At 42.1% G+C, this 25,489-nt stretch overlaps 1 protein-coding gene across 2 annotated transcripts in view; it reads left to right on the forward strand.

The window, feature by feature from the left end:
* Nucleotides 1-18,906, forward strand: part of ATP2A2 (ATPase sarcoplasmic/endoplasmic reticulum Ca2+ transporting 2) — a 48,699-nt gene extending 29,793 nt beyond the window's left edge. The window contains exons 9-21 of one of the 2 annotated variants that reach the window (XR_005830100.1): nt 1,194-1,282; nt 4,650-4,752; nt 5,282-5,413; nt 5,505-5,627; nt 5,845-6,063; nt 7,312-7,647; nt 7,923-8,143; nt 9,209-9,411; nt 10,659-10,744; nt 11,128-11,261; nt 12,332-12,449; nt 12,568-14,131; nt 18,109-18,906. Coding sequence is in view for 1 of the 2 variants with exons in the window: in XM_040610226.1 (XP_040466160.1) it covers nt 1,194-1,282; nt 4,650-4,752; nt 5,282-5,413; nt 5,505-5,627; nt 5,845-6,063; nt 7,312-7,647; nt 7,923-8,143; nt 9,209-9,411; nt 10,659-10,744; nt 11,128-11,261; nt 12,332-12,449; nt 12,568-12,837 (2,034 nt within the window). In the remaining variant the exon portion in view is untranslated. Of the gene's footprint in view, nt 1-1,193; nt 1,283-4,649; nt 4,753-5,281; nt 5,414-5,504; nt 5,628-5,844; nt 6,064-7,311; nt 7,648-7,922; nt 8,144-9,208; nt 9,412-10,658; nt 10,745-11,127; nt 11,262-12,331; nt 12,450-12,567 lie in introns of both variants that reach the window. The other variant, XM_040610226.1, reaches the window with a different exon arrangement.
* Nucleotides 18,907-25,489: the final 6,583 nt, after the last annotated feature.

Genomic DNA, 25,489 nt, shown 5'->3' on the forward strand with positions numbered 1-25,489 from the left:
CTTGAGGGATTCTTTTAATGTCCTGTGGTATCTCCCTCTGAGAACGCACTTATTCTGCTTTGTGGGCTTTTAATTGATCAGCTTGTCTAGCTTTTTGATTTTTAAAATGACTTTGAAGATTATAGGGTCTCCAGACATCGATGCAGCTCAGTTGGGAAACCTCATTATTAGGCTGTATCTTGTGAAGCTTTTTGCCTTAAATCATATGGCAGCACAATGAAGGTAAAGTAAGACATTGCTAAAACGTGGTATGGCAAAATGGCTTATACTAGCCAACAGATAAGAAGTTCCATTAAGATATACTATCAATTAGTGAGAAATTATTTTCTTCTCTACTAACACTCCAGCAAATCATAAGAGTATGACAGCTTCAGGCACTCTGTTTTTTTTATCTCCCATCTTCCCAGCAGCGGTTCTGCCTGCAGCTTGCCTAGAAGGGAAACAAAAACAAAGAAAAGACTTGAGATGCAGGTGTCTTGTGGGCTACAACTGCATCCTTCAAACTGGTGTCTGTATTTGAAAATAACACTTCAGCCTGTGCTGGAAGTGCACTTGAGCTGTCTGAATGGTTTTAAGCTACCAGTGTACTGGATGGTAAAGTGACTTATAACTAGAAAACCAGGAAAGGAAACACTTTCATGTAGTGGCTGGTATTAAGGGAAACTGGCCATAGTCTGGCTCTAGTCTAAAACCTTACCTCTTAGATCTAGAAGCTTCTTGTATTTGTAGATGCTTTTACTTTGGCAAGAATTGTCAGTTTCCAAGCTGCCCTACGCTGTTTTTGATTGGAATTGCAGTTTCAAGCATGTAAATGAGAATTAATTTATAAGTCTGAAGCCCAGGAAGAGCTTGGCTATAGTCAGGATTGTCAAGTGGATGTGCAAGTAGTCTTCACAGCTGAAATTAAGTGTACATAGTGTATGTGTTTTTCAATTCTTCCAATGTTTATGCCACAACTCAAGTTTTTTCAAATGAGATCTGTGAAGCAGAAGTGCTGGTTTCTGTATTTTGTGCTTCCATATAGGGAGCTGTTCAAACATACGTGGGATTGAAGTGCAGAGTATCCTATCTGGTTTTGTCTAGTTTCTTTATTCAACCCGAACTTGCCTCTTGTACCTGTTTGCTGAAGACCTGTTTAATAACTTGCATTAATTATTGTTCAAAGATAGTAACGCTTCTAACTGTAATTTCAGATGTTTGTCCTGGACAGAGTAGAAGGAGATAGCTGTTCTCTGAATGAATTTACTGTAACTGGTTCAACATATGCTCCCATGGGAGAAGTGTAAGTGTTCTGTTGAAGTTAAATATTTGTCTGTTTGTGCATTGACTGTTACTTTAGTCTTGAAAAGTGATGCATGTAATACTCAACAGTGATGAAAGCTCAGCCAGTGAGAATGCACACTGAAAGGCTAGAGAGGAAAAATAATTAAAAGTAAAAACAAGTTAAAATCTAGAAAAGTAAACCTTTGTGAAGCTTACTTAATACAGTCTCCAATATTGCAGTGTTCCTTTAATCTGAAAATAAATTAGGGGTAGGTTGAAAGGATTTTTTTTTTTTTTTAACTAAAATCTTACTGGGCCGAGATTAGCTTATCCCAGTGCTTCAAAATGAGTTTTACTTTTTTATTTAAAAAACCAGCATAAATCTGAACAGGTGAGCCTCTTAATCTGTAAGCTCAATATTTCCAATTCCCCTGCCTCAGAGAATGTAGATTTTTTTTGTAAAGCATCTTACAGAGTTAATTCTTCAATTCAATTCACTGTAAATTCCTGCCCTCTGCCCTCACAGTTTGTTGGACTCTGTATCTGTACTTGAATAGATATGTGTTTGTCTCAGCTTTTGGTATTTGAGCTGATGTTAAACCCACTGCCTTAAGAAAGGAATATAGTTTACTTATCAGTTGCAAGTTTCTACTAGTGGGATAGGTTCATCTGACAACTTCAGGAATTTTTAGGGTTCTCTTTCTAGAAGGAGAGCGATCCTCTTTACTGGATTGTCACAGCTCCTTGTACTTGGCCAGTCTTCTATGTCTTTCTAATCTTACCGCTTCAATTGTGTTTGCAGAATAGAATTCTACTGTGTATGAATTAGAATTAAGAACCAGTTACTGTAAACATTTCAGCCTTGTGGAGTTGTACATGCATGCCTCTGACTCCATGCAATCTTCACCAATCTCAGTAGTGATTATCTCAGTTCAATTTTCATAGCAATTAAGACCATGGTGTTCTCAGCAGCTGAAAAACTTAATCCCCCAATTCTCTTTTGTTTCAAAGCTAATTGCTGTCAAAAGCTTAAGCTTTTATTTCAGGAGACAGCATTTACTTAGGCAAGGTGACATTCTAGACCTTGTAAAGCATCCAACTATTATGCTTTAGCGGGTCTCGGATGAGCTCTAGATAAACAAAATAATAAAATATTATACTCAACATCTGTCACCATGCTATAAGACGGTCATCAATGTATGTAAATGTTCTATTTTACTTGCTGAAATTGGGGAAATGTGAACAAGCATGTTAATCGCACTGCATTCACGTACGTAAAGAACATTCTGTGAAAGGGAAATTACCACAGAAGGCTGTTATTGGAGCATGAGGAAACAAATAGCTAAGTTCCCAAACCTTCAAGGCTGATTTATTTCTGCATTTGTGGACAGCCTTTTTTTTTTTTTTTTTTTTTTTTAAATCAGTGGCTTTGTAAGGATTTTTAAGTGAGGTGACTGACTTTACCTTCGATTGCAAACTGCCACTGCAAACAAAGTTTGGGGATGCTGAGGCCGTCTAGTCCATTGCACCAGCCCCGAGCAGGACCTGCTCTAGTTCTACAAACTGTCCTGACAGATGTTTCTTTGTTGTGCTTAAATTCAGATACTGTTGTCTTCCACAGCTGTGTAGGCAGCCAACTCTTATTTCGTAACCATGAAGTGTTTTTGCAATAAATGAATAATTTTTCGTTCATTCTTAAAATATTTGATACATAACTTTCATCTGAGAGACATTCAGAATACAAAATGACAAATACTTTTTTAATTGAAAAAAAACCCTAGAATTTCTTACTGACTAATTTCCCAGGGATATTAGGAGATTGTTGAACAGTTTCAGGTAGTTTTGCTGGATTTCGGCACGCACGATGTGCATACTTACTTGCAAACTGAGGGCATAAAATTAACAACAATTAAGTACTGTGGCAAAAGTTAGCAGATTTCATTTTCATTTGACCTCAGATGAGTTCATCTTTAGCTAATCAAAAAGTCTGAAGTTCTAAGGAAAAAAAAAACCCAACAACCAAATTACCTTTATCCAGAACTGACCCCAGCAACTTGGACTCCAGTGCACTTGCCCTTCTTCAGAAAATGTTGATAAGGAACACACAGGCAAGGGAAGAAAAAACAAAAAAAATACACACACCCCAAAAAAAAAACCAACAAAAAACCCAACAACCCTGGTATAACGAATTATGGATATTCAAGTGTGCTAGTTTTCAAGTTCAGAACAGGTGGAAACAGGAAGTATTGGCCATGATAGATGAGGTGACAAATCGAGAGCTGCTGGGAATTTTGAAGAGATGAGAGTTTAAAGCTACTGCTTGTGGCTGTAGAATTATATGCAAAATGAAACTTCAAAAAAATACTTGTTTTTTATAAGATGCATTTTGTTCACGTGCATATAACACTGGAATTTGTAGTGCTACAAGCGACTGAACAAAAGCTTACATAATAGAACATGTCATAATTGATGTCATGAATTCTTAACAGAGTAGTGATCCGTGTCTTTCTACCACCAGACCTTTTTTCCCCTCCTTGAGAGCTTTAATGAAAGATGTTATATACTAGTTATGTCTTGCTAATTTTGGTAGCAGGGGAAATAACATTATTGAACAGCCTTGATTCTATTATGCTTACTCTAGAAGCATGCTAAATGTTCCAGAAAATTAATTTCATTTCCAAATGTGAAAGCAAAGAAGCTGCTTCTTATTTACGATGTCTAAATGGTGCATTGCTTTAGGAAAATGTACCCTCCCTCTTTCTGAAGACTTCAGATATTCATCATGTAGTATATATGACTACTAGAAAAGAGTATTTCTTCTGTAGTAGAACTTGTATTGTGAAATGGCTTAGCTTTTCATTGGCTTAGGAGGTTCACATACAGTAAAGATTAATTTTTAAGCAATTAAAGAGGCCAAATCTGCTTTTATGCCTGCCAAGTACATACATTTCATGCATGGCAGTAAATCTGGAGAATATGCAGTAAGGCTAAGGAAGCTGAACTCCTAAGGTATCCCAACAGTATCCCTCTCCTACTTGGAGCTCCCCTCAAAGTCCTTTGTGTACTCTCAATACTGCTTTCATGTGCCTCTTCACTGAGCTCCTCTCTTCTGTATGCCTGTCACTGGAGGAAATAAGGTTTTGTAATTCAAGTAGTGATTTCATTAATAATCATGTCATTCTGATCATGACTCTCTGATCTAAACTTCAGAACTTACCTTTATCAAACGTGTTATTCTCAACAATTTCTAGTTCTGTAGTTCCGAGTCCATAACTAATAAGCATTGTACTAAATGGAAATACAGTAAAGGGATTAAAGAAGGGGAAAGGTGCAATGCTAATACTAAATAACTAACTCAAATCTCCCCCTTTTCTTCCTTTGGAAAGGCATAAAGATGACAAACTTATTAAATGTAGCCAGTATGATGGCCTTGTGGAACTTGCAACGATCTGTGCACTCTGTAATGATTCCTCTTTGGATTACAACGAAGTAAGTACATACCCTAGAACGGAGGAGAGTGTGAGAATGAGGATAAATGTTTGTTCTCATCTGTCTATGTAATACCTTTCAGTGGTAAATCTCCTTCCTAGTCAAGGGTGAGAGTATTTAGGTTCTCCTTTAAGTATTAATTCTGGGAGTCACTTGTTTGTTGAGCACTGAGAAAATGAAAGCCAGGCACCAAGTGTAATCTGGAACTTGGAGATCCTGGTGTGTAGAATGCACTGCTACTTTCTTGCTTTATCTTGCTTTCATAAGGTTGCCACATCTTGTACTGACTTAAATGCTTGATGATAAAGTACTGACATCCATCTCTGCTGGTCTTGAGAGTAAAGGCTTGAAATCTCCTACAAATTATACTCTTCAAAGCTGCTTTTTTTAAGAACAGTTTTGCTCGTTTTGTAAGCCATAGTAATTCTTGTTAAGCTTTTTTTCCCATTGTGAAACTCGAACTTTTTTTTCTGGTAGGTTCCAGGTGAGGTTTAAACTCCTGTGTTTTTGTTTGCTTTGTTAACTAAAGGCTAAGGGAGTATATGAGAAAGTTGGTGAAGCCACAGAAACAGCGCTTACCTGCCTGGTTGAAAAGATGAATGTATTTGACACAGACTTGAAAGGACTTTCTAGAATTGAACGTGCAAATGCTTGCAACTCGGTCAGTACTCTTTTATCTGGAGTTCACTGGGGAGTGAGTTTTGTTGTATGTATTATCTAAATGCATTTTTATGCTATTGTTTTTTCATAAGGTGATAAAACAACTCATGAAGAAAGAATTTACTCTGGAATTCTCAAGAGACAGAAAGTCTATGTCTGTCTATTGTACACCGAACAAACCAAGCCGCACATCTATGAGTAAGATGTTTGTTAAGGTCAGTTCCTCACTTAAGAAAGTGTAGTTATGGAATGGCTGCAAAGGTAGCACAATATTAAAAAAAATTATCATGCAACTAAGCTGCACCTTGAAGATGAAATAAAGACTTTAATTTGAGAAAATGTTGCAGTGGGAAGGGACCTATTAAGCTAAGTTACTACTTTTTTTTTTTTTTTTTTTCCCCCCCCCCCCCCCCCCCCCTTTGGACTCTGCAGGGTGCTCCTGAAGGTGTAATTGACAGATGCACACATGTCCGTGTTGGAAGTGCTAAAATACCATTAACCTCAGGAATTAAGCAGAAAATAATGTCTGTTATTAGAGAATGGGGAACTGGTAGAGATACATTGCGTTGCTTGGCTCTGGCAACCCATGACAATCCACCCAGAAAAGAGGAAATGAATCTTGAGGACTCCTCAAATTTCATTAACTATGAGGTAAGTTTAGTAATAGATCCTTCTAATGCTTTTCCCACTTCCAAACTGGAGAACAGTGATTCTCCTTACATTTGATTATTTCTTGAGAAAGTTACATCTGAGAATTTTATCTTTCTGAATATTTTTGATGTCAGACACAATAGTTAACCACGTGTGGAAGGAATGTTCAGTTTAAGAGGAGACTATGTGTGTCTTTGAAGAAACTCTGTTCTGGATGGCTGGTATATGTCTTGCTGCTTGGCTAAAAGTATAAGAAATCAGTTAAACAGCTAGCTGAAAATTGTATTATTTTTTGTATATATGTAAGGTCCTCAAGATCATAACATCTTAAACTGTTCTTGGAGACTGACTGGAAAGTATTCAAAATACTGCTTTGTGGTTTCAGCTGTAATGGGTTTTAGCTGGACATTGCTCAACTGTAAGAGCTCTTTGGGGATTTTGTGATGAAACATACCTGCCATTTTGTGCTCCTAAAAGTCAAGTTCACTTCCAGTCTCCATACTGTCAGCTGAAAAAGCTCAGTCCGTGATTATAATCATAGCTACTCTGTAATTTTCCGATGAAATCTGTATCTAGGATTTAGAGGGGGGTGGGAAAGGACAGCAGTTGCATGAGAGCTTTTGGCTTGTCCTCTGCACTCCTGGCACTGATGACAGAAAGGAAAGACTTGACTGCTTGCAGGTTGAATTTGCAAGGCTGACAAGCAGAGCATGTTTTAACTAAAAAATAAGCACGTTTGAAGCAAGATATGTTTGGAAAGGTAGGATCCCATTTCAAAGTGTGGCATACTCTGCAAATGAACTGTCCTCCCATATGATCATCATGTAGATGGTACCACGTAGCATTGATTCCAAAGCATTAAATTCTTACTTACCTTCTCTTGTTAACTTGCATATAGTTTTGTGACTTCAGTTCCTCTCCAGCTCTGAATTAAGTGTCAGAGCTAAAGTGCTGTGTAGACTTAGTATGGTGAAACAGGTAAGAAACTCTGAAGTAAGCTTTTCAGGAAAAAAGTACTTACATGAGAGCAAGTAATTCATAATACATTGATTTTGACCAAATGGCAGGATAACAAAGGCCTCAGTGTCTTAATTGCTCAATGTAGAACCACAGAAATTGTGGACAACAAGTTAAACGTCACTGTGCTGAGAGATGATAACGTAGCATGCAAGCAAAACAATTGTTTGCTAATGTCAGATCAGAAGTCTGCAGGATCTTGCACTCAAACTTGGTGCTGTCTCGTTCCAGACCAATTTGACCTTTGTCGGCTGTGTGGGTATGCTGGATCCCCCAAGAATTGAAGTGGCATCATCTATAAAGCTGTGCAAACAAGCTGGTATTCGAGTTATTATGATTACTGGTGATAATAAAGGCACAGCAGTAGCTATTTGCCGTCGCATTGGTATCTTCGTGGAAGATGAAGATGTTTCTACGAAAGCCTTTACCGGTCGTGAATTTGACGAACTCTCGCTCGCTGCCCAGAGAGATGCTTGCCACCATGCCCGTTGCTTTGCTCGTGTAGAGCCTTCCCACAAATCTAAAATCGTTGAGTTTCTTCAGTCTTTTGATGAGATTACAGCTATGGTAAGTTAATTGAACTTTTACTTGGTTTGAAAGGCACACGCTGTGTTCAAACCCAAATTATGCCTTTTCAGACTAATGCGTCTTTCAGTAAGACACTTGATTCCACATTTCCCTGAACTCAAAGCCTCAGAACAGTTCTGCACTTAAGTGATATATTATTTTATTTTTTTTAAAGATCCAGACGCACACCCAGTACAAAATTCCTCTATGGTCCTGTATGTAAGTGCCCACCTGATGTTCTTTTCTTGCCCCACCGTACCCCCTTCTTCTTTTAGACTGGTGATGGTGTCAATGATGCCCCTGCGTTGAAGAAAGCAGAAATTGGAATTGCTATGGGTTCTGGTACTGCAGTAGCTAAAACCGCTTCTGAAATGGTTTTAGCAGATGACAATTTCTCAACTATTGTAGCTGCTGTGGAAGAAGGACGTGCAATTTATAACAACATGAAACAGTTCATCCGTTACTTGATCTCCTCCAATGTTGGAGAAGTTGTCTGGTAGGTTTAAAATGTTTTTTTCTTTGAACTGGAGTAGTGATGATGGAGACTTTTAGTTATGTATTTACTTCCAGTATTTCTGGCTAAAACCAGAGAAACAGGTTCTCCAGGTAATTGATCATTGCGATTGTGTGGAAGTCTGCACACTTCTAGCCTAGTCTTTACTGGAGAATTTTAGCATAGCACAAGAGAGAGATACTGTATATAATTTTCTAGCTCAGTAGGTGGCTAAATGCTTTACAGTTATTTCTGCAGTTGGAATAATTTTCTGGAATAGGAAAATAAAAACTTTAATCAAATATTACAAGGTCTGGTATTTCAGATAGCTTAGTCACAGATATAACTTGGATGTTTGTTTAACCTCAAGTTACAGAAGAATGTGTCTTGTGTGTTAGGAAGGAATGGTGACGCAATGCCACAGAAGGCATTTCTGGTAACAGAATGTAAATACTAATCTTGTAACAGTTGCTTATATCAAAGCATACTTTCTCCCAGAGTGGAACATAACGCAGCAATTTTCTTGCCTTGTTTCTTGTGAACTTTAAAGCTGTCCTTCACATGGCTCTTGCTGCAGCCCCTGCTTCTGTTCTATTGATTCACTCAGGCTTGGAGCCCTGAAAGTTATGTGTTCATTTAATTTTTGCAGGGACTCATCTTGCAAGCAGTAATGTAGCTAAATGAAGCTTAGTCATTTGAGCTAAAATGCTATTGTGTCTGCAGAAGTTCTAGTGTCTTTTAGAAAATGGCTTGCAAGCCTTTATGCACGTATGTATATATTTACCTATACAGACAAGTAGAGTGGGGAAAAACCAAGGCTAAATCAGAGAAGTCTCAGTTCATGAAGTTACCAGAAGAAGATAATGCTTCAAAACTTACATGTCAATGGTTACAAGTGTTTGCTCTTTGATATGTTTCATTTTCTGAATGTGAATATTCAGCTTGCAATATTAAATGAATAATTCTCCATGAGAGAACAGAAATGCTGCTACAGGCGTAGGCTTAAGTGTTAAAAGGACTGACTTACATGCACAAGAATAAGCTTATAACTGGTGGATTTTTTTATAGTATCTTCTTGACTGCTGCCCTTGGTTTTCCTGAAGCTCTAATTCCTGTCCAACTGTTATGGGTAAACCTTGTGACGGATGGTCTCCCTGCTACTGCTCTGGGCTTTAATCCTCCTGATCTTGATATCATGAATAAGCCACCACGCAACCCTAAAGAGCCACTGATCAGTGGATGGCTCTTCTTCCGTTACCTAGCTATTGGATGTAAGTAGTAATAGTGTCTTATTTTTAAGTAAACTTAGGCAAGTACAATCTTTTTTTTTGAGATCCGTTTGAAAGCAGTTTAATCTCCTTGTATGCCGGAATCTTGAAAGCTAGCAATAGACGTTCTGTGGAGCTGGTGTTCTTACTTTATTTTGTTTCAAGATTCACACTTTGTTCTGCACGTTTGCAGGCAGGGCTGTGATCAGAACAGTGAAGTAGCGATTTTTATTTTTTCCATTGTTAGCAACTGTAGGCACCAAAAACCCTAGCCACATAACATCAGTATGACATTCACCACTTTGTCAGAATCTTTTGATTTTTGACAGCTAGGAAACCATTAGAAATTTTATAACTGCATAGGACCTTCAGAATTGCCTGGTAGTGGGTGATGTTACAGTCCTCAAAAATGAGAAACCTTTCAGGAGCAGATGAACCTAGGGCCAAGTTAGACCTCTGTACTCGAGAAGCCACTTACTTGCCTTTTCCCATTTGGCTCATTCCAGGCTGAAATACTTTCTTCTCAAAGCACTGAGACAGCAGATTTTAGCTTGTCTGTGCAATACCTGTCAGCCTTTAGGGGGATGAGCATGTTGTGGGGTTGGGAGTGAAGAACCAAGACCAGCCATTAGTGAATGCGCATCTGCATTAGCTGTTGAGGGAGTGCGTAGAACTAATTGTAAATCTGAAAATGGCACCTGTTGTATATCTAACCTACCATTTTCCTGCTTAAGCAGAACAACACAACAGGTTTGCTGGCCTGGCTAAAATTGAGGAAAATAAGAGTGTAAATTCATGAAATCAACGGAAGTAATTTAAACTTTAAATACAGCTATAGTACTGTAAAGCTAGAATGAGTATCTGTCTCTGTCTTCACGCCAAAAGCTGTGACCTTAATTTTTTCCAACTGACTTCATAGATCTTTAAGTAAACTTCAGTATTAGTTAATGTCACTACAGACACATTTGAGTTCTGAGAGGAAAAAAGAAAAATTGCAGGTTGATGATTCTTAAGTGATATCCTTGTTTGCCTTAAGTTCTAGCTGTCAGCTTCTGCAAGCAGATACTAGTACAATATTTAATGGTTATTTAACTTACCGCTGGTGGAGCAGATTTCTTGCACAGAAATTAGATGAATTACAATTTTATATTTTTCCAGTACTGAAGGTCTTGAGGTTGAAGTTCGTGCAAGTGAGATCTTCTCTTGCATACAATTTGCAATGCTGAAAAAAGCACTTTGTTTTTTTTAAGGTTATGTTGGTGCTGCCACAGTGGGTGCTGCTGCTTGGTGGTTTATCGCTGCTGATGGTGGTCCAAGAGTTACCTTTTACCAGCTGGTATTTGCTCAGTTTAATGTCTTTGGGGGTGAGAGGGGAGGTACATGCTTCTTTCATGCTTACAACTTTAAATGACTGTAGAAAAACAGTAGGTTACAGAAATTTGTGTAACAACACATTTTCAGACTTGTCACTGTAAAACTTATGATTACTTAGTCTTAATACTAAAGCTTAGAGTGGGATTCCTGAGCTTTTAGACAATTTGAAGGACTAATTGGTGTCTTGTAAGTAAAAGACTAAAGGGGATTTGTCTAAAGCTGGCAAAAGTTTTAAACCAGTGCTTATAGGAGTCTTTTTATACTTGCCCCTTATTTTGTAATTGCCTATTGTACACTTTAAAAGTTAACAAGCTGTGGAAGTGAGTTCACATTGTTCTGTTCTAGAGCCATTTTCTGCAGTGCAAAGAGGACAATCCAGACTTCTCTGGTGTCGACTGCGTGGTTTTTGAGTCTCCGTATCCAATGACAATGGCTCTTTCTGTACTTGTCACCATAGAGATGTGCAATGCTCTCAACAGGTTCGTATGTCCAAATAAGAAGGCAAAGCTGCTGCATACCTTATCCAGAAATCCTATTTTTTGTGCAGTTTGATTCTTAGTGTATGGACAGCTCAGTTAATGAAGAATGAGTCATACTTCCTTTCTGAATCTGGGTAGTGCAAACAAAATTACGCTCTTAGGTAACATTTGAGATCTCTTATCATAAGGTATATTTTTAAGTGCCAGTTCACTCTGGTATTCTATTAAGCATGAGCAACTGAAATATTTTCCGTTATTTCTAATCTAAGCTTAATCTATCAAATTATCCCTCCTGTGTTGGTATAAAGTGATATCAAGGAGAACTAAAATAAGAATGCTGAAGATATGGAAAATAATTTTTTCTGCCCTAAGGGAGTGTGGGTTTAGCCAATTAGTATTAGATTATAAATGGAAACCACTAAATAGCACAATGTCAAGGGTATTTTTCTTAAAATAGCTTAGAGGTCAGTTAATTTAAAAACAAATAAACGTTAAATACAAGCGTATTGCAGTAGTCCTACATAATAAGATACTGCTCTACATCTGATGTTCTGGATCTTGGCCTCTTCTACGGCATAGCCTAAATGCAGATTGAAGCTGAAGAGCAAAATTACAGAACATGCACTGAGAACGTGCAAGTACTTGACCTGTTATATATATAAAGATTGTATAGCCAGTCTTTACGTGAACTTCAGAAGTGGGTCTCCAGGCATACGATCAATGGGGGAGGATTCTGCCATGCCCATCCTTCCCTTGCCCCTCCCATGGGAGAGGATGTTGGGGTCTTAGCCAAAAAGGTGTGAGCAGGAACACACAGAAGCTTTCAGAAATAAATGCAAGGCTGAACTGTGACTGCTTTGCTAAGCAGGCTTCCAAGGTAGCTTAAAGTCGCAACATAAATATATATATATATATATATATATATAAAACTCCTGTCTTGGCATCTTTCTTTCCTTCATGACTGCGATAATTGTGACTTGCCGTGCTCCTTTTCTTTCCAGCTAGTTTTCTGATGTTTTGAGTTTTATTGGTGTCTCATGCAGACAATATGCACCATGTTTCTGTTGCAGTCTATCAGAAAACCAGTCCTTGATGAGGATGCCTCCATGGGAAAATATCTGGCTGGTGGGCGCGATTTGCTTGTCCATGTCACTCCACTTCCTTATCCTTTACGTGGAACCGCTACCAGTAAGTGCATGTATCTTACACTCATCCCTGAGCTTGGAGACAGAGCAAAAACTTGTCTGGAGCTTAAGGCAAGGGATGGAGTGGGGAGAAAAGAGGTGACACTTGGCTTTTCTTTCAGATTATCTTCCAGATCACACCTTTGAATGTGACACAATGGCTGATGGTATTGAAAATCTCACTACCTGTCATTCTGCTGGATGAAACGCTTAAATATGTGGCCCGTAACTACCTGGAACCTGGTAAAGATAGTGTGCGGCCTGCCACCAAACCGTGTTCTTTGTCAGCATGCACCGAAGGAGTTTCCTGGCCGTTTGTGTTCATTACTATGCCCTTGGTTATCTGGCTTTACAGTACAGACACTAACTTTAGTGATATGTTCTGGTCTTGACTGACATGGTGACAAGTTTTACATTCAAAGAAAAAGTTTAACTTAATTTTTTTATTGTTTAGAGCAACTGTCTATTTCTGCTGAATTTTCACATGAACATACTTGCCGGTGATGGAGGTTTCATAATCTAGATTTTGGTTTTTTGCTTTTTCTGACTTCAATGGGGGCAATATATTCCTCTTTTATACACAGTTGAAGTGTCCATTGACATGTACAGAGAACTAACACTATTTTATGCAAATATTTTTTTGTAGATGAGAAGCATGTACAGTGTTCTGTTCAATAGTCTATTCATTATGTAAAAAATAAATTTTTTTTGAGCCAGCGGACACTATCAAACTAAATTTGGCAGCAGATTTTAGGGAATGAATGTGTGTTGTCTAAAACTAAAAAAGCATGTAACTGTTTGTCTTCTGCATGATCATCCAAACTTAAATTTGTCACAAAGTCAGCTTTTTTTCATAAGCGGAACTTTCTGCGCTGGGTGGAGAGTACTGCTACCTCAGTCAGGATTTCTTCTGTTTCCCCTCTTCCTATTCCCTCACTCTCAGTTCTGAACTGTCCTTGTTTACACCAGTTTCTGTATGAGGTATGCCTAATCCTGCTCGTGCAGAAAACACCATTCCAGGTGCAGCCTGCTGGGGTTCTTCCATACTCTCAACATAGATGGGGTTGGTTTTGGTTTTTGGGGTTTTTTTTTTTAGATTATTTATTTGTCTATTGTATTTTATTGTAACAGACCTTATTTTGCCAGTGTTGCCCATTATGCAGGGATAGGAACAGGGCTGTCTACTTAAATCTAAACCAAGCCTTTTTAACAAACACAGTCTGTTTGTTAAAAAACCCAAAAGAGGGTTTAAGTTGGGTTTTAATACCTTATTTACATGTGTCAGATCCTTTCATTTTCTTTTCCCCCCACCCCACCCCAATGATCAAAAGTTGTAATGAGACCTGGAAAAATAACTTGCACTGCATAGCTAGAAATTGGATTTCCTACACTTAGGGCACTAATGATAGTTGTATACATGGAGTTACTCTGCTGGCCTGTTGTTAGCCTGACTTAAAAGTAACAAGCTCGTGTGTGTTTTTTGTAAAATCTGTAAATAGCACATGACCAAATTGAACATATTGTATAGAACTATTTTTATTTTAATGTGGCACTAACCACCTTCATTATTACGGTAAATGTTAAAGCATGTTTTCAAATTCAGTCCTGTATCAACAATGTGTAAGTCATTAACAGTCCTAACTGTGGTGTTTTTCTCCAATGCCTTCCAACTTTTCATCGACTAAAGTGAGTATTTCTCTTCCATTTCACCATGCCAGTGGTGACTTGCTGTAAAATAGCGTATGCTGTATACATGTTGAAGAATAAATAGTAATTTCCTTCATTCCCATGCTGTGTTTTGTCAAACTCTGCTGTGCTACATTATTATCACCACTTTAGACTCTTGTTTTGTGATCTGAAGCTCAAATTTCTGATACCAAAGGCAAAGCACTTGCTTTTGGTTTAGTGTATTTTAGGGTCTTGTTTTATAGCACCCAGGAGTCTTAGTGCCCCAAGACTTTAACAGCTTGTAGTCTTAAGTTTGAGATAAAATTGGATAAATCTGTAACTTAAGACATTGACAGCTGTTAACGTGAATGTTTAGTGTCCAAAACAGTCTGGTACTTGTGGTCAGGTACTGGTTTACTCCAAAGCTTTTTCCTGCCCTGAAATAGAAATAGGGGATGCCACTCTTGAGCTGACCATCCTTCCCTGGTCTCGTAGTGCTCAAAGTGTAGGCACTCCACTTTGCAAAAACAGCTTATGGTTTCCAGTGAGTGGAAAGACTTTGTACAGTGGTCATATGAAAAGACTAAAGAATGGTCTCAGCTTAACAGGATAGTCTTTGAAAATTGTACTGGGGTCATTATGTCTTTGTAGAGTAGCAGGTGCTGTGTTATCTTGTGCTGGCTCGGTCTGCTTTAATAACCGGATTCAAGCAGCTTTCTGATTCCTCTTAGAGGAAAATGATAATTAAAAGCTATGTTCTGTTGGTGCCAGCTGGAATCCAGTGAGCACAGAGAATTCTCTAGGTTTCAAGCTTTCAAATACAGATGCTAACCTCCAAATACACAGACCCTATCTGAAATCCCACTGCATTGTGAATACTCAAAGTTTACATAGGCTTTGACTTGTTTAACTTGATGCTGAAGTGACTCAGAGGAGCTGGATCTGATGACGGAGCAGGTGCGTTGCCAAACTGTAAGCATTTAAATCCCATTGAATGCCCTCTTTGGTGTGGAAGAACCCGTCTTTGCCAGACGAAGGTTTTGCGTACCACAAAACCGATGGCCAGCACCGGCCATTTGCTGTATCGATAATAAATACGCTATGTGAGACTTGAAACAGGAAAAGAATAGGTCATGTGGGTTTAGGATTCCTTGAGATCAGAATATGTAAAAGGATGTTACTTGTTGGAAACAAATACTAGCAAGTTAATTCTGTGTGTTCCCAACGTTATTGACAGGTGTTTTCCAGGGCAGGAATGCCACTGAACCTTAGAAAGCTGGTTCTGTGTGACCTGTTGGTGGGCTTTTCTAAAGCCACATCTCTGACAGTCACCACGAACGATTCTGCTTCTTGTACAATCTTATTCCTGTCTATTATGCCAAATACTCCTTTTCCCCATCTCTAACGAGCTGAAGGGGAAATGACTGTTGATGGGTAGAATTCAGTCTTCAACAGCTTCTTTGTTGGATCTCTGTCTGTGTTGAAGATGAATCTTACTGCTTGTGTCATGGATTTTCATACTGACATGAGAGCCTACTCATACCGTGTGTCTTGGGGGCACTTGCATTAGGGCCTCGTGTTCCTTGGAGTTTGCCTTTGAAAGCTGGATGACTGGCAGGTAAATGGAGTGGCATTCATCCCTGCGGGCTCCTAGGGGTACAGGAACAGTCAGGTTTTATAAAGTGCTCCTCGAGAGCCCAAGCGATCTTAATTACACCTGTTTTCTTTTATTTCTCCCAGTCTTGCTGTCCGAATTCTCCTGTAGAAGTGGAGCAGTAGGGTTCCCTAAGATCAGCACTTACCTGTCTTGGGCGCAGCGGCAGCTGTTGTTTTGCTTTCAGTATTTCAGTTTTCTGAAATTATTACATGGTACATACCAGCCTTGTGTGGTCTGGACTGGCCAGATGTTAAGACCTACCATAAGCTGGGCAGCGAAGCACCCTGCCCTGGAATCAGAGCTTCCTTGTGATCCTGGTGCTGTGGGTCTGATCCTGACCTGCCTCTCGGCGGAGTGGGCTGGAGGCGGTTGCTGAGTGCTTCTTCTAGGGTCGGACTAGCAGAGGGCAGCTGGCGATTTGGCTTTTCAGTTACAGAAACTATAGAAATGCACTTGTGAGGTCAGTAATGCATTGCAAGAGCACATGTTAACTAAAATGCTTGTCTTTTAATCGTGCAGCTCCTGTTGTTCTTGTCCTTTCAGCAAGAGAAGCCAAGGACAGAGGACTTGGCAACTTAGAACAGACTTACTGGCCAGCATCTCAGAGTTGCAACTCTACCTTAATTTGTTCCTTCCTCTCTAACCTCCACTGTACTAGGGTCATCTGGGGATAGAAATAGGTAACTCCTTTTTCACTGTTAGCCCTGCGAACAGATAAACAGAAGCACTTAGTTCAGCAGAAATAACTCAAAAGTTACCCAGGCTTTATCTCCTACCCCGTTTTTAGAAAATAACTTCATACTTTCTGTTTCTCCCTGCTCTCACCTCGCTGAGCTTTTTCATCTTTGCTGTCTTCTGGATTCCTTAGGAGTCCTCACGTGTCACTGCTGATTTCTCTAGCGTGAGGGGTGTGTAAGACCAGTATCAGTCGTGGGATTGATGCTGCCCTGTGCCAGGAACACCGGGAAGGATGCTGGCTTACGCTGGGAAACCAGCAGGGTTTGGTGTGGGAGCAGCCAGCTCCTCCGGAATTCAGCGTTCAGTAGCCCAGTCAGCGTCGGAGCAAAGAAAAGGGTCAGGCTGCTGCAGTCATACGTCGAATATTTAGATGGGGGCTTTTATCTTTGTGCTGCCTCTGGTCCTTTCTGCTTTCAAATGTGATTCAAAGTACTGTTTGTGAGCTACACAATGAGCTGCTCCTTTTTGTTGGCATCCAAGCAATAAAAATAGTTCATACTTGGTTTCCCAAAATACTGTCGCGAATAAAAAGTATGAGAGAGGCTGCAGAAAAATACATACCGGTCTGTCAGAGCTCTAGGAGGCTCGTGTTTGTAGGGAGACTATTTTGGAGAAGGCAAATGGTAATAAAATGAGTTTTTAATCTGATGATAGAATGCAGTACAGCAGTCATGTCACTGTTCCAAGAACACAGCTGATGCACAGAATATACATGGTAAACAGCTTAAAGATGGTTGAATTTGCTGAGATGAAGGGAGGTAAAACTGATACAAAGTTGTCTGTCTTTTGCACCTGTCTTGTTTACTTTTTTGCACTTCTAACCATTAACTGTTTCCCTAATCTCTGCTAATTACATCCTTAATTACATTAATATGCATTTTCAAATCTTAGCAGGAGAGCCTAAATTTTAATAGTGTCGAAGCAGTATTTTGGAGAGCCACCCCCAGGTTCTAGGGGTTCAGAGTACTCTAGTCGTCTCTCCTAGATGCAAGGCTCACCTTACGCTGTATTTTAGGGGTAAAGTACAGTAGTAACTTCAGTACGTTGTACTCTACCCTTTGCCTATGCATTAATCTGTGTAGTTTAATTACTTCTTCAAAGCTTTCCTACTGCTTCCCAGAAGAAGCTGCATAACTTGGAAAAGGGACATTGTTAGGTCACTTTGGGGCCAAACCTGCCATATGATGTCTTGATTAGAAAAATGCCCTTAAAGTTCTTACGAGCTCAAACTCTGTAGAATGGAACTTGGAAGTTAAAATTACAAAAAGTGAGACCTATCTGTCACCGCTCGTCGGGCAGAGAAAGGCAGAAGCTGTCTGAACGTGTCCTAATTCTTTTTGACTGCAGTCTTCTGTAGGAAGTGCTGGCTGCGCTGATGACAACAGAGCTCTGCCATACTCGGAAGAGCAGAGCCGTAATCCAGAAGGTTCTAAGCTTTAAGAACAAAGTAACCTGAGAGTGTCCCTTCAATGACAGAGCAGCCAGTTATCAAACTTAACATTCTTCCTTCTGTCACTGTTGATCTTAAGTCTTGCTTGTATAATGGTACTTAGCATTCATCCTTTCATTAACTGATGCCTTTTCTTTCTTTCCTTTTCAGCAATACTGGAGTAATCGCTTCCTAAACAATTTTGCAGAAATGTAAGGTTGTTTTGTTGCATTGCATGTGTTTTTAGCAACACATCTACCAAAACTTCTGCATGTATCGTGTAAAGATTCTTTGCTTTCCCTAAAACAAAACTCATTGTGTTCTCTGTGGAAGAAACGTGTGGTACCCTTAGGACTTCGTTATACAGATGTACAAACGTGCAATATAGCTTACTGAATTGGAAACTCTCTCCAGAGAAGTTTGGGTTCTGTGCTGCATGGAGAAGAGTTTGTTTATCCTTGAACAAGAGTTGCGGAGCTGTCAGCCAATTTTCCATATTTCTGTATGTAAAATGTCAGTTTATACAATGTACAATATCAAAATAATGCATGCCTTCAGTTGTAGACAAATCTTTCTCTGTATTGTATCATCCAAACATACTACTCTATAACAGCTTATGTAAAATGCTATCCTATTTATAAAATTCATTGAAAAAAAAATTACAGATGAATGTTAAACCGTAAGCCTCCAGTTCATAACTTTGGATTTTTTTATCATGTGTGCAAATCGACCTCTTTTGCACTGTAATGTAACTTATTTAAATCTAAGGCAGTAAGACAGATGTTGGTGCAATACAAAATATTGTGATGCATTTATCTAAAAAGCAGCAAACGACTTAGCCAGTTACCACAACTGCATGTGTGATCTTTAGAAGTTGTAAATAAGATCAGTTGTCTATTTACATGCTGACAGTAAGAAGCATCACACCTAGTTTCATTTGTATCAGGTAAATAAATTTATTCTACAATACGTACTTTGTGTGTTATTTCATGCACTTTGTTTTCCGCAGGTACACACGTACATACTTCAGCACTCTCTTAATTAATGCCAGGATGACACTTATTAGCACCAACACCATTGCAATCTTTCCTCCTAGAACTATGCAGATGCCAGCTGCTCCTCCGGCAGTGTTGACCTCCTCGCTGGTGTGATTTCCTTTGTCCAGGGGCTTGTGTGTGCGTGTGTTAAGGGACACTGTCAAGTACTTTGATCACTCAATTTTTTTAAAATGCTCCATTGTTTGTAAAATCCCTCTGACAAACTTAAAATAAACAATTCTTTCCCAAATACATCTTCCTTTTTTTTTTTTTTTTTTTTTTGTCTTTTTCTATATTGCCCCAGCCTGAACTAGCTGTTAGTCTCCCCGTTCCGTAGGCAAAAGGAGGATTAACCCATTGTGTTTGCTGCGGACCAGGCTGGGAGTGCTGCTCTCGGGGACGGCTCACGCCATTCCCCAAAAGACAGGGTGAAGTGTTCAGCCAGGCTAAAAGCTGGATTTTTCCAAGCATCCTGCAACACTCCGCTCCAAAGCCTGCAAACCAGGTTTTGTTTGGAGGGTGAGGAGGTGCAGCCTCCCTCAACACTCAGCTTCGGTGCCGTGGTTTAAATGTAATGCCTCTCAACCGATACCGGCCTGCTGCTAGCAAACAGCATTATCCAAATGAGGTGCCAGGGCTGCGGCCCTTCAAACACAACAGCGTGAGGTTTAAAAATACCAGGGTCGAATTCCAGTGGTCAGCTGAACTATAGGATGGCGGAGGATGCGTTAATACATGGGGCTGCGCTGCCTGGGGCTGCTTCCTACTATGGTAGTAGTTGCTCCGAGCAGGCTGAGGTCTGCACCTAACCTCTGCGCTGTGGCTGTCAGAACTGAGCTCAGCACCCGCCTCTTATCTACAGCCACAGCTCTTCCCCTGTTGTATTTATAGCCTGGCTCCAGCAAACCCTCCCAGCTGGTCTGCTGGTCTGCCGGGGGGCTGGGTGGGCATCCCGTTAGTGCTGTACACAGACACCTGAGCTAAATGATTAGGCTGCCCCATTAGCACCTCTTCCCTTGTCATAACCCTCCAGCTTTGCTTTAATTAGGAAGCAGGGAGAGGGAAAACAAGGTTCCCTTCCTTGCAGAAGGTGGCTCAAGTCCAGTTTCTCACATTTGGGACCGTTACTCCTGCTGCTCGGCTGATCTGCTGCCCCTTTTTTTTTCCACCTTGCAGGAATTGCTGTCACCCCCGCTGGTACCCAGTGTAAAGCTCCGTGATGCTACAAAGTCATCTTTCAGAAAGCGGCTCACGCTGCTGTCACAGCGAGTGACATCCCACGGCTGGTTTCAGCATCTCCACGTGCAGGCAGCGCTGCGCTGGTGAGCAAACCGGGGCCAGCCTCAGAACTTAGTTTTAGACGTGTCTTTAACTGATGAGCTGCAAGCCTAACTCCTAACTAGTCACCCCAGCGAACTGCAAGCGGCACTTGGGATTACAGCTGTATGAAGAAAATGTGACGCTCAGTGGGAGTGTGAGGGTATGTGGTAAAGAGATGCTGAGATAAACAGCTTCATCATCCACCTCCTCCTCTCACTGCAAACCACTGGCTCTGAAGCGTTGCATGGACGAGCCCACTGCCAGCCACGGAGCTGGGCAGCACTTCTCCTAGCTCAAGTTATTAGGCATTATAGACATACTACATCAAACTCTTACATTTCTAAAAAGTGGGCAGAAAAATAGCCCCATTTTTACCTGGAGGTGAACTGATGTGCGATTAGAACCCGCGTCCACCCCCAGGAGTCGGTGGGGAAAAGGAGAAACACTTCAGGGAGGAGGAGATGGCAAATTTTCTTTGCAACCTCAGCTGGCAAAAAGCCCCAGGACTGCAGAAGACCAGCAATCCACCCCCGGCTCAGCCTGCAGCGCTCCAAGCGCCTGAACTGGTCTGCTGAGACACTTCAGCCCAACAGTTTCTCCACGTGGAAGTGCACAGAAGCCCTTGGACTTCGGTTTAGCAGGTTTGGGCTATTTGCCTGATCAGGTCAAGTCCCTGCCCTGTGTTTAAACAGAGACGGTGGGAACTGAATCTAGAGATTACTCCCTTATAACCAAATCTGGAAGGGTTATCTCCCCCCTCCTGGAGGTGGGGGACAGGACACGGGTGGTGTGGTGGGAGCACCCACACGCTTCCACGTGAATTAGCACTTCTGGGGCAGCACCAGCATGTGCATGAGCCAGACCCAGGATTTTGCTGAGGTACCAGCCAGGCTTCAGCACGGCACAAGGGAGGACAGCCAGGCTGATGGTACACAGGTTCAGGAGCCCGAGGAAGGCAGCGGGGAGGCTGGGGGCTTCCAGCACATGCAGCAGGAGCTGCCCTTCCCACATCCCTCAGCCCAAAGGGACGGACGGTCCCTCTCCCTGTAGCCTTGGCAGCTCCCAGCAGTGGTCAGCCTCCAAAAACTGCTTGGTGTGTCCCATTCAGCCTCCCCAGGAGAGAAAGGATACCACAATTAACCAAAATAAACTTCAGAAACAACAACAGACACCCAAACCCCACTAAGGCCAGGCTGCTGCAAACCCCCTGCTGTTTGTGCAGTCAATTTTTCCTATAAGCCAGCAAAGAGCACTGCTTTGCTGCTGGGTGAGATAACATCAGCGGCTCACCGAGCTGCAACCAGCCGACACCTTCGTCACCAAGTCCTGCAGCTCGGGTGTACCGTGACTGTGAAACACGGAGCACCTTGGTCTCCTGCTTGCTGCCGCCCTGCACGCGACTTAACTTAAGCATGAACACGGACCTGCAGTTCCGTTAGGTACGAGACTGACCTGCAGCAGGCAACCCATGGGCAGGAAGGCTCCCACCACCTCTGAACTCATCAAAGGTGCGTCCTTTCCCTTCCTGGAAGAAGAACCTCACTGCCCATGGCTCAGGTCTGCCATGCCAACTATGATTCATGGTGGAGCTTCTTGCTTTCCAGGGATTCCTGCCAAATACTCATCACCTCACCATGCTGCAACCAGCAATTCCAGTCCTGTTTCGCAGCGGACTTCTTTGCTGGACGCAGTTCACCTCTGGCTGGAAGTTATGGGTACCAAATCCTGTACCACTATAAAATCTAAGCCTCTGGTTTGTGGGCACTATCCATGTCTCAGCGCACCCCACCGAGGGGCTTTACACCTTCCGAGAGCTGACGGCACAAGGACCCAAGCCGCAGCCACCACCCCTGCTCACAAACCAGTGTCAGGTGCTGGAAATTTCAGCTTCATCCAGAGAGCAGAGGCTCCTGCCGGGCTGCGTTCCAAACCCCACGTTGCTCCTGCTCACAGCTCCCAAACCTGTCATCGATTAAAAAGACAAAACAGAAGGAAATCACTGCAGCATCGAGTCAGTCTCCACTGTCAGATGAGGCATGCAAACCACAGGTGGCCAGTCAGAAACCAAGGCCAAGTTTCCAAAGCACCCAGAACCTGCTTTAACAAGCCCTCCACCTCCCAGAGTTACAGAACCTCCCCGAGCAGCACTGCCAGCGGTTCTGCCCACATTGTGTCAACCACATTCCGCAATAAAAAAGCAAAAAGGTGTATGTGACGTGCCAAAACACGCCTGAAGAGTGAACACGTGTGCTGTGCAGCACCTGCATCAGCACGGGCAACCAAACCAGAGGAAGGCTACTGCTGCCGGCGGCTGGCTACTGCCACGGGGGACCAGGCGCTAGTTCCCTTAGTCCAGGTTGAAGGACAGAGCTAATAAAGGTGTTGAAGTGAAATTTAAGCACTTAAAATCAAGTCCTGAATTCCTTTATCAGGTTGATGCTGACCCTGGAGCACACAGGCTTCACAGGATTCTTCTCGCTTCTTGCGGATTGCTCCAGCTCCTGAAATTGCTTTTCTGTGTCTACTCAGAGCTGCCCTGGTCAGACCAGCTCAGCATTTAGCTCTTCCCAACACCCAGTCAGGTTCCACGTGCTCATTAGGGAGCTCTACCTAAACTAGAAGGGCTTTTATCTGACAGACATACTTGGAAAGACTAACAACATCCAACTTTCCACAAAACAGAGCCACTGATGCTCTGATCTTAAAGCTTAATGGGAGTAAACGCTCCCCGCAGCAGCTGCGTGGCAGGCACTGGTTTTGGAAGTCTTCACCGAGACCCTTCCATCAGTGAAAGCCCTGCTGGCAGCATCCCACCAAACTGGTCAGTTCCTCTTTCACCTGTTGCTAAGAGCCCAGTGGAAAGGCAATCCTCACTGGGTTGGCACTTGGACCAGTAAGATTTCCCTTCCATCAGGGCATGGGGGAGGAATGGATGAGTCCTGCCCACGAGATGCAACGCTTTGTGCCATGACCACACACCCAGCCGCTTGTGTCCTACCCAAGGAATCCCTGTAGGAAGTTGTAAAATTATTTAAAATAAACCTATTTAAGGCCAGACAACGGATGCTCTTCCTTCGGCCATGAAAAGCCTCTGAATTTATAGCATGGGTGGTAAATCACAGCACAAAAGAAGATGAAACCCATCTGTTTCCTAATCACCTCTTTGGGGCAATAGAGGCAGCAGGAACAAAAACAGGTATCAAAGCACAGCACAGGAAGGGTTAAATCCCTTCTGCAAAAACTCAACCAGCATTCGAAGGGTACAAGCTCCTTAAAATTTCTGAGAGCCCACTATTTCCGTAAGGACAGCAAACACTTGCCTTATCGAACTGGCAGGATTTCAGCGTGACGTTATCCTCCACAGAACAGACACCGTTTCCATTATTGATCTACATTTGATAGATTGATATAATCCAGGGTTAGCTGGAGCTGCCACCTCCTTCCCTACCTCTTAAGAACCCCCCTGGAGCTGAGGAAAGGTTAAACTCTGTCTCCATACCCTGTTCCTCCCTGGTAACAGCCAGCAGCAACACCAGGATGAGCAGCTACCCACACCAGCTAGAATTTAAGACTAATACAAGAATTTCTGGGTTTTTCAGAGTAATGCCAAACTTCCCCTGCGTTAATTAAACAGATACCTGCACTCCAGGCCACACAGCACTACCAGAACTGACAGAGATGACTCAATCCATAATTCATTCCACATGGAAGCCTTACTACAGACCTCAGCAGGAAAAGCAGGAGATGAGGCTGCATGCCCTCCCGCTCCGCCGCCGGCTCACCATGACCCTGTCAAGTTTTACAAGGCACAAAAGCTGCTCGGTCAGAGATCACAGCTTTTTACTGCCTGCCTGACAAACATTTATCTCCAGACCCGTATGGATGGATGGCAGCTTACATAGCCCGGTGTAAGGAGGATGCACATCCACAGCCCGCTGCTCTTGCTCTGCTGATGTCATCACCGTTACGTTTCCTGGAAAACAGTATTTCCAGAGGATGAAGCCAGGTTACCAGCTTCAACTCAAACCATACTGCACAGCAAGGAATAACACACCAGATTATACTCTAAGCGTTAGGAAAAAAAGCAAGAACAAAAAAATCAGTGAATTTAAAAATAGTTCAATAGTTTGGGGAAAGAGCTGGCATCTTGATGGCCCTTAGAGCAAAGCACGGGGCAACGTGCCACCTCTCCAGCACAGGATCAGGCCCTTTTGTGCTGCCAGATCAACCCAAGCTCTTGGATCAACTGCCAATGGAAGTAGCTCTCTTCTGCCAACCTTTAAAACTCTCCCAGCTCAGGGATCCCAAATCACAGACCCCCTCATTAGCTAAGCAGTGTGCTGCTGCCTGCCTGTCCAGCCACTTCAATGTAATTAGACTTTTTGGTCTCTGTAAATATTTAAGAGAACTCTATCAAGTCCAAGTCTCAGGATGGGGGGTTGGAGGGGGGTTCTCCCCTTTGTCCTCTAGACAAGGCTCACAGCGCTCTGGAACGCACTGCTGACAGCTGAAAAAAAGATAGCTGGAGCACCCCCAGGGAAATGTGCGGAATGCAAGGTCAGTGTCCCCTACCACGCCGCGCTCTGGTCGAACACTGTGGGCAGGATGCGCCACAGGGCGGGCAGCTCGGTAGATGGCATCAGCTGTCCTTTCAGAAATAGTACTGTGATCAGCCAGACATCAAAAACTCAGTCCCTTTTAAAATTCCTAAGTCAGGAAGGGTACTGCTCATCAGATCCCCAAACCATCACTCTGCACGCATCGGTGTTCCGATGGACTGATAAGGAGAAAGGAGAAAAAGGCATCAGATCTCCAAACCCACACAGCCCTTGGCCTCTCTGGGAAGCTGTTTGGAAGGGAGGATTTCACAGCGTAAACATCCGTCAGCGACCCACCGCAGAGGAGGCTTCCCCTGCATGTTCCACCACCGTTAAGGTTTGCAAAGTACATGCAAGGCTCGGGACGGCAAGTGAAAACACAAATTCCTCTTTCCATTTTGTTGTTGGCATCAACAGTGGTAGACATGGACTAGCCAAAGGGCTTTACTTAATACATAAACTGTTATATACAAGTTCCCCACGTCAACACTTTACTTTTCCCTGAGTTGTGTTTGCACCAGAATAACTATTTTTAAATGTATTTTTTTTCCATCCAAATATCCAGCCCTAGGCATCTCCCTGCATCCTCTTGGCTGG

Source organism: Falco naumanni, chromosome 1, assembly GCF_017639655.2.
Source record: "Falco naumanni isolate bFalNau1 chromosome 1, bFalNau1.pat, whole genome shotgun sequence".
Classification (NCBI taxonomy): Eukaryota; Metazoa; Chordata; class Aves; order Falconiformes; family Falconidae; genus Falco; species Falco naumanni.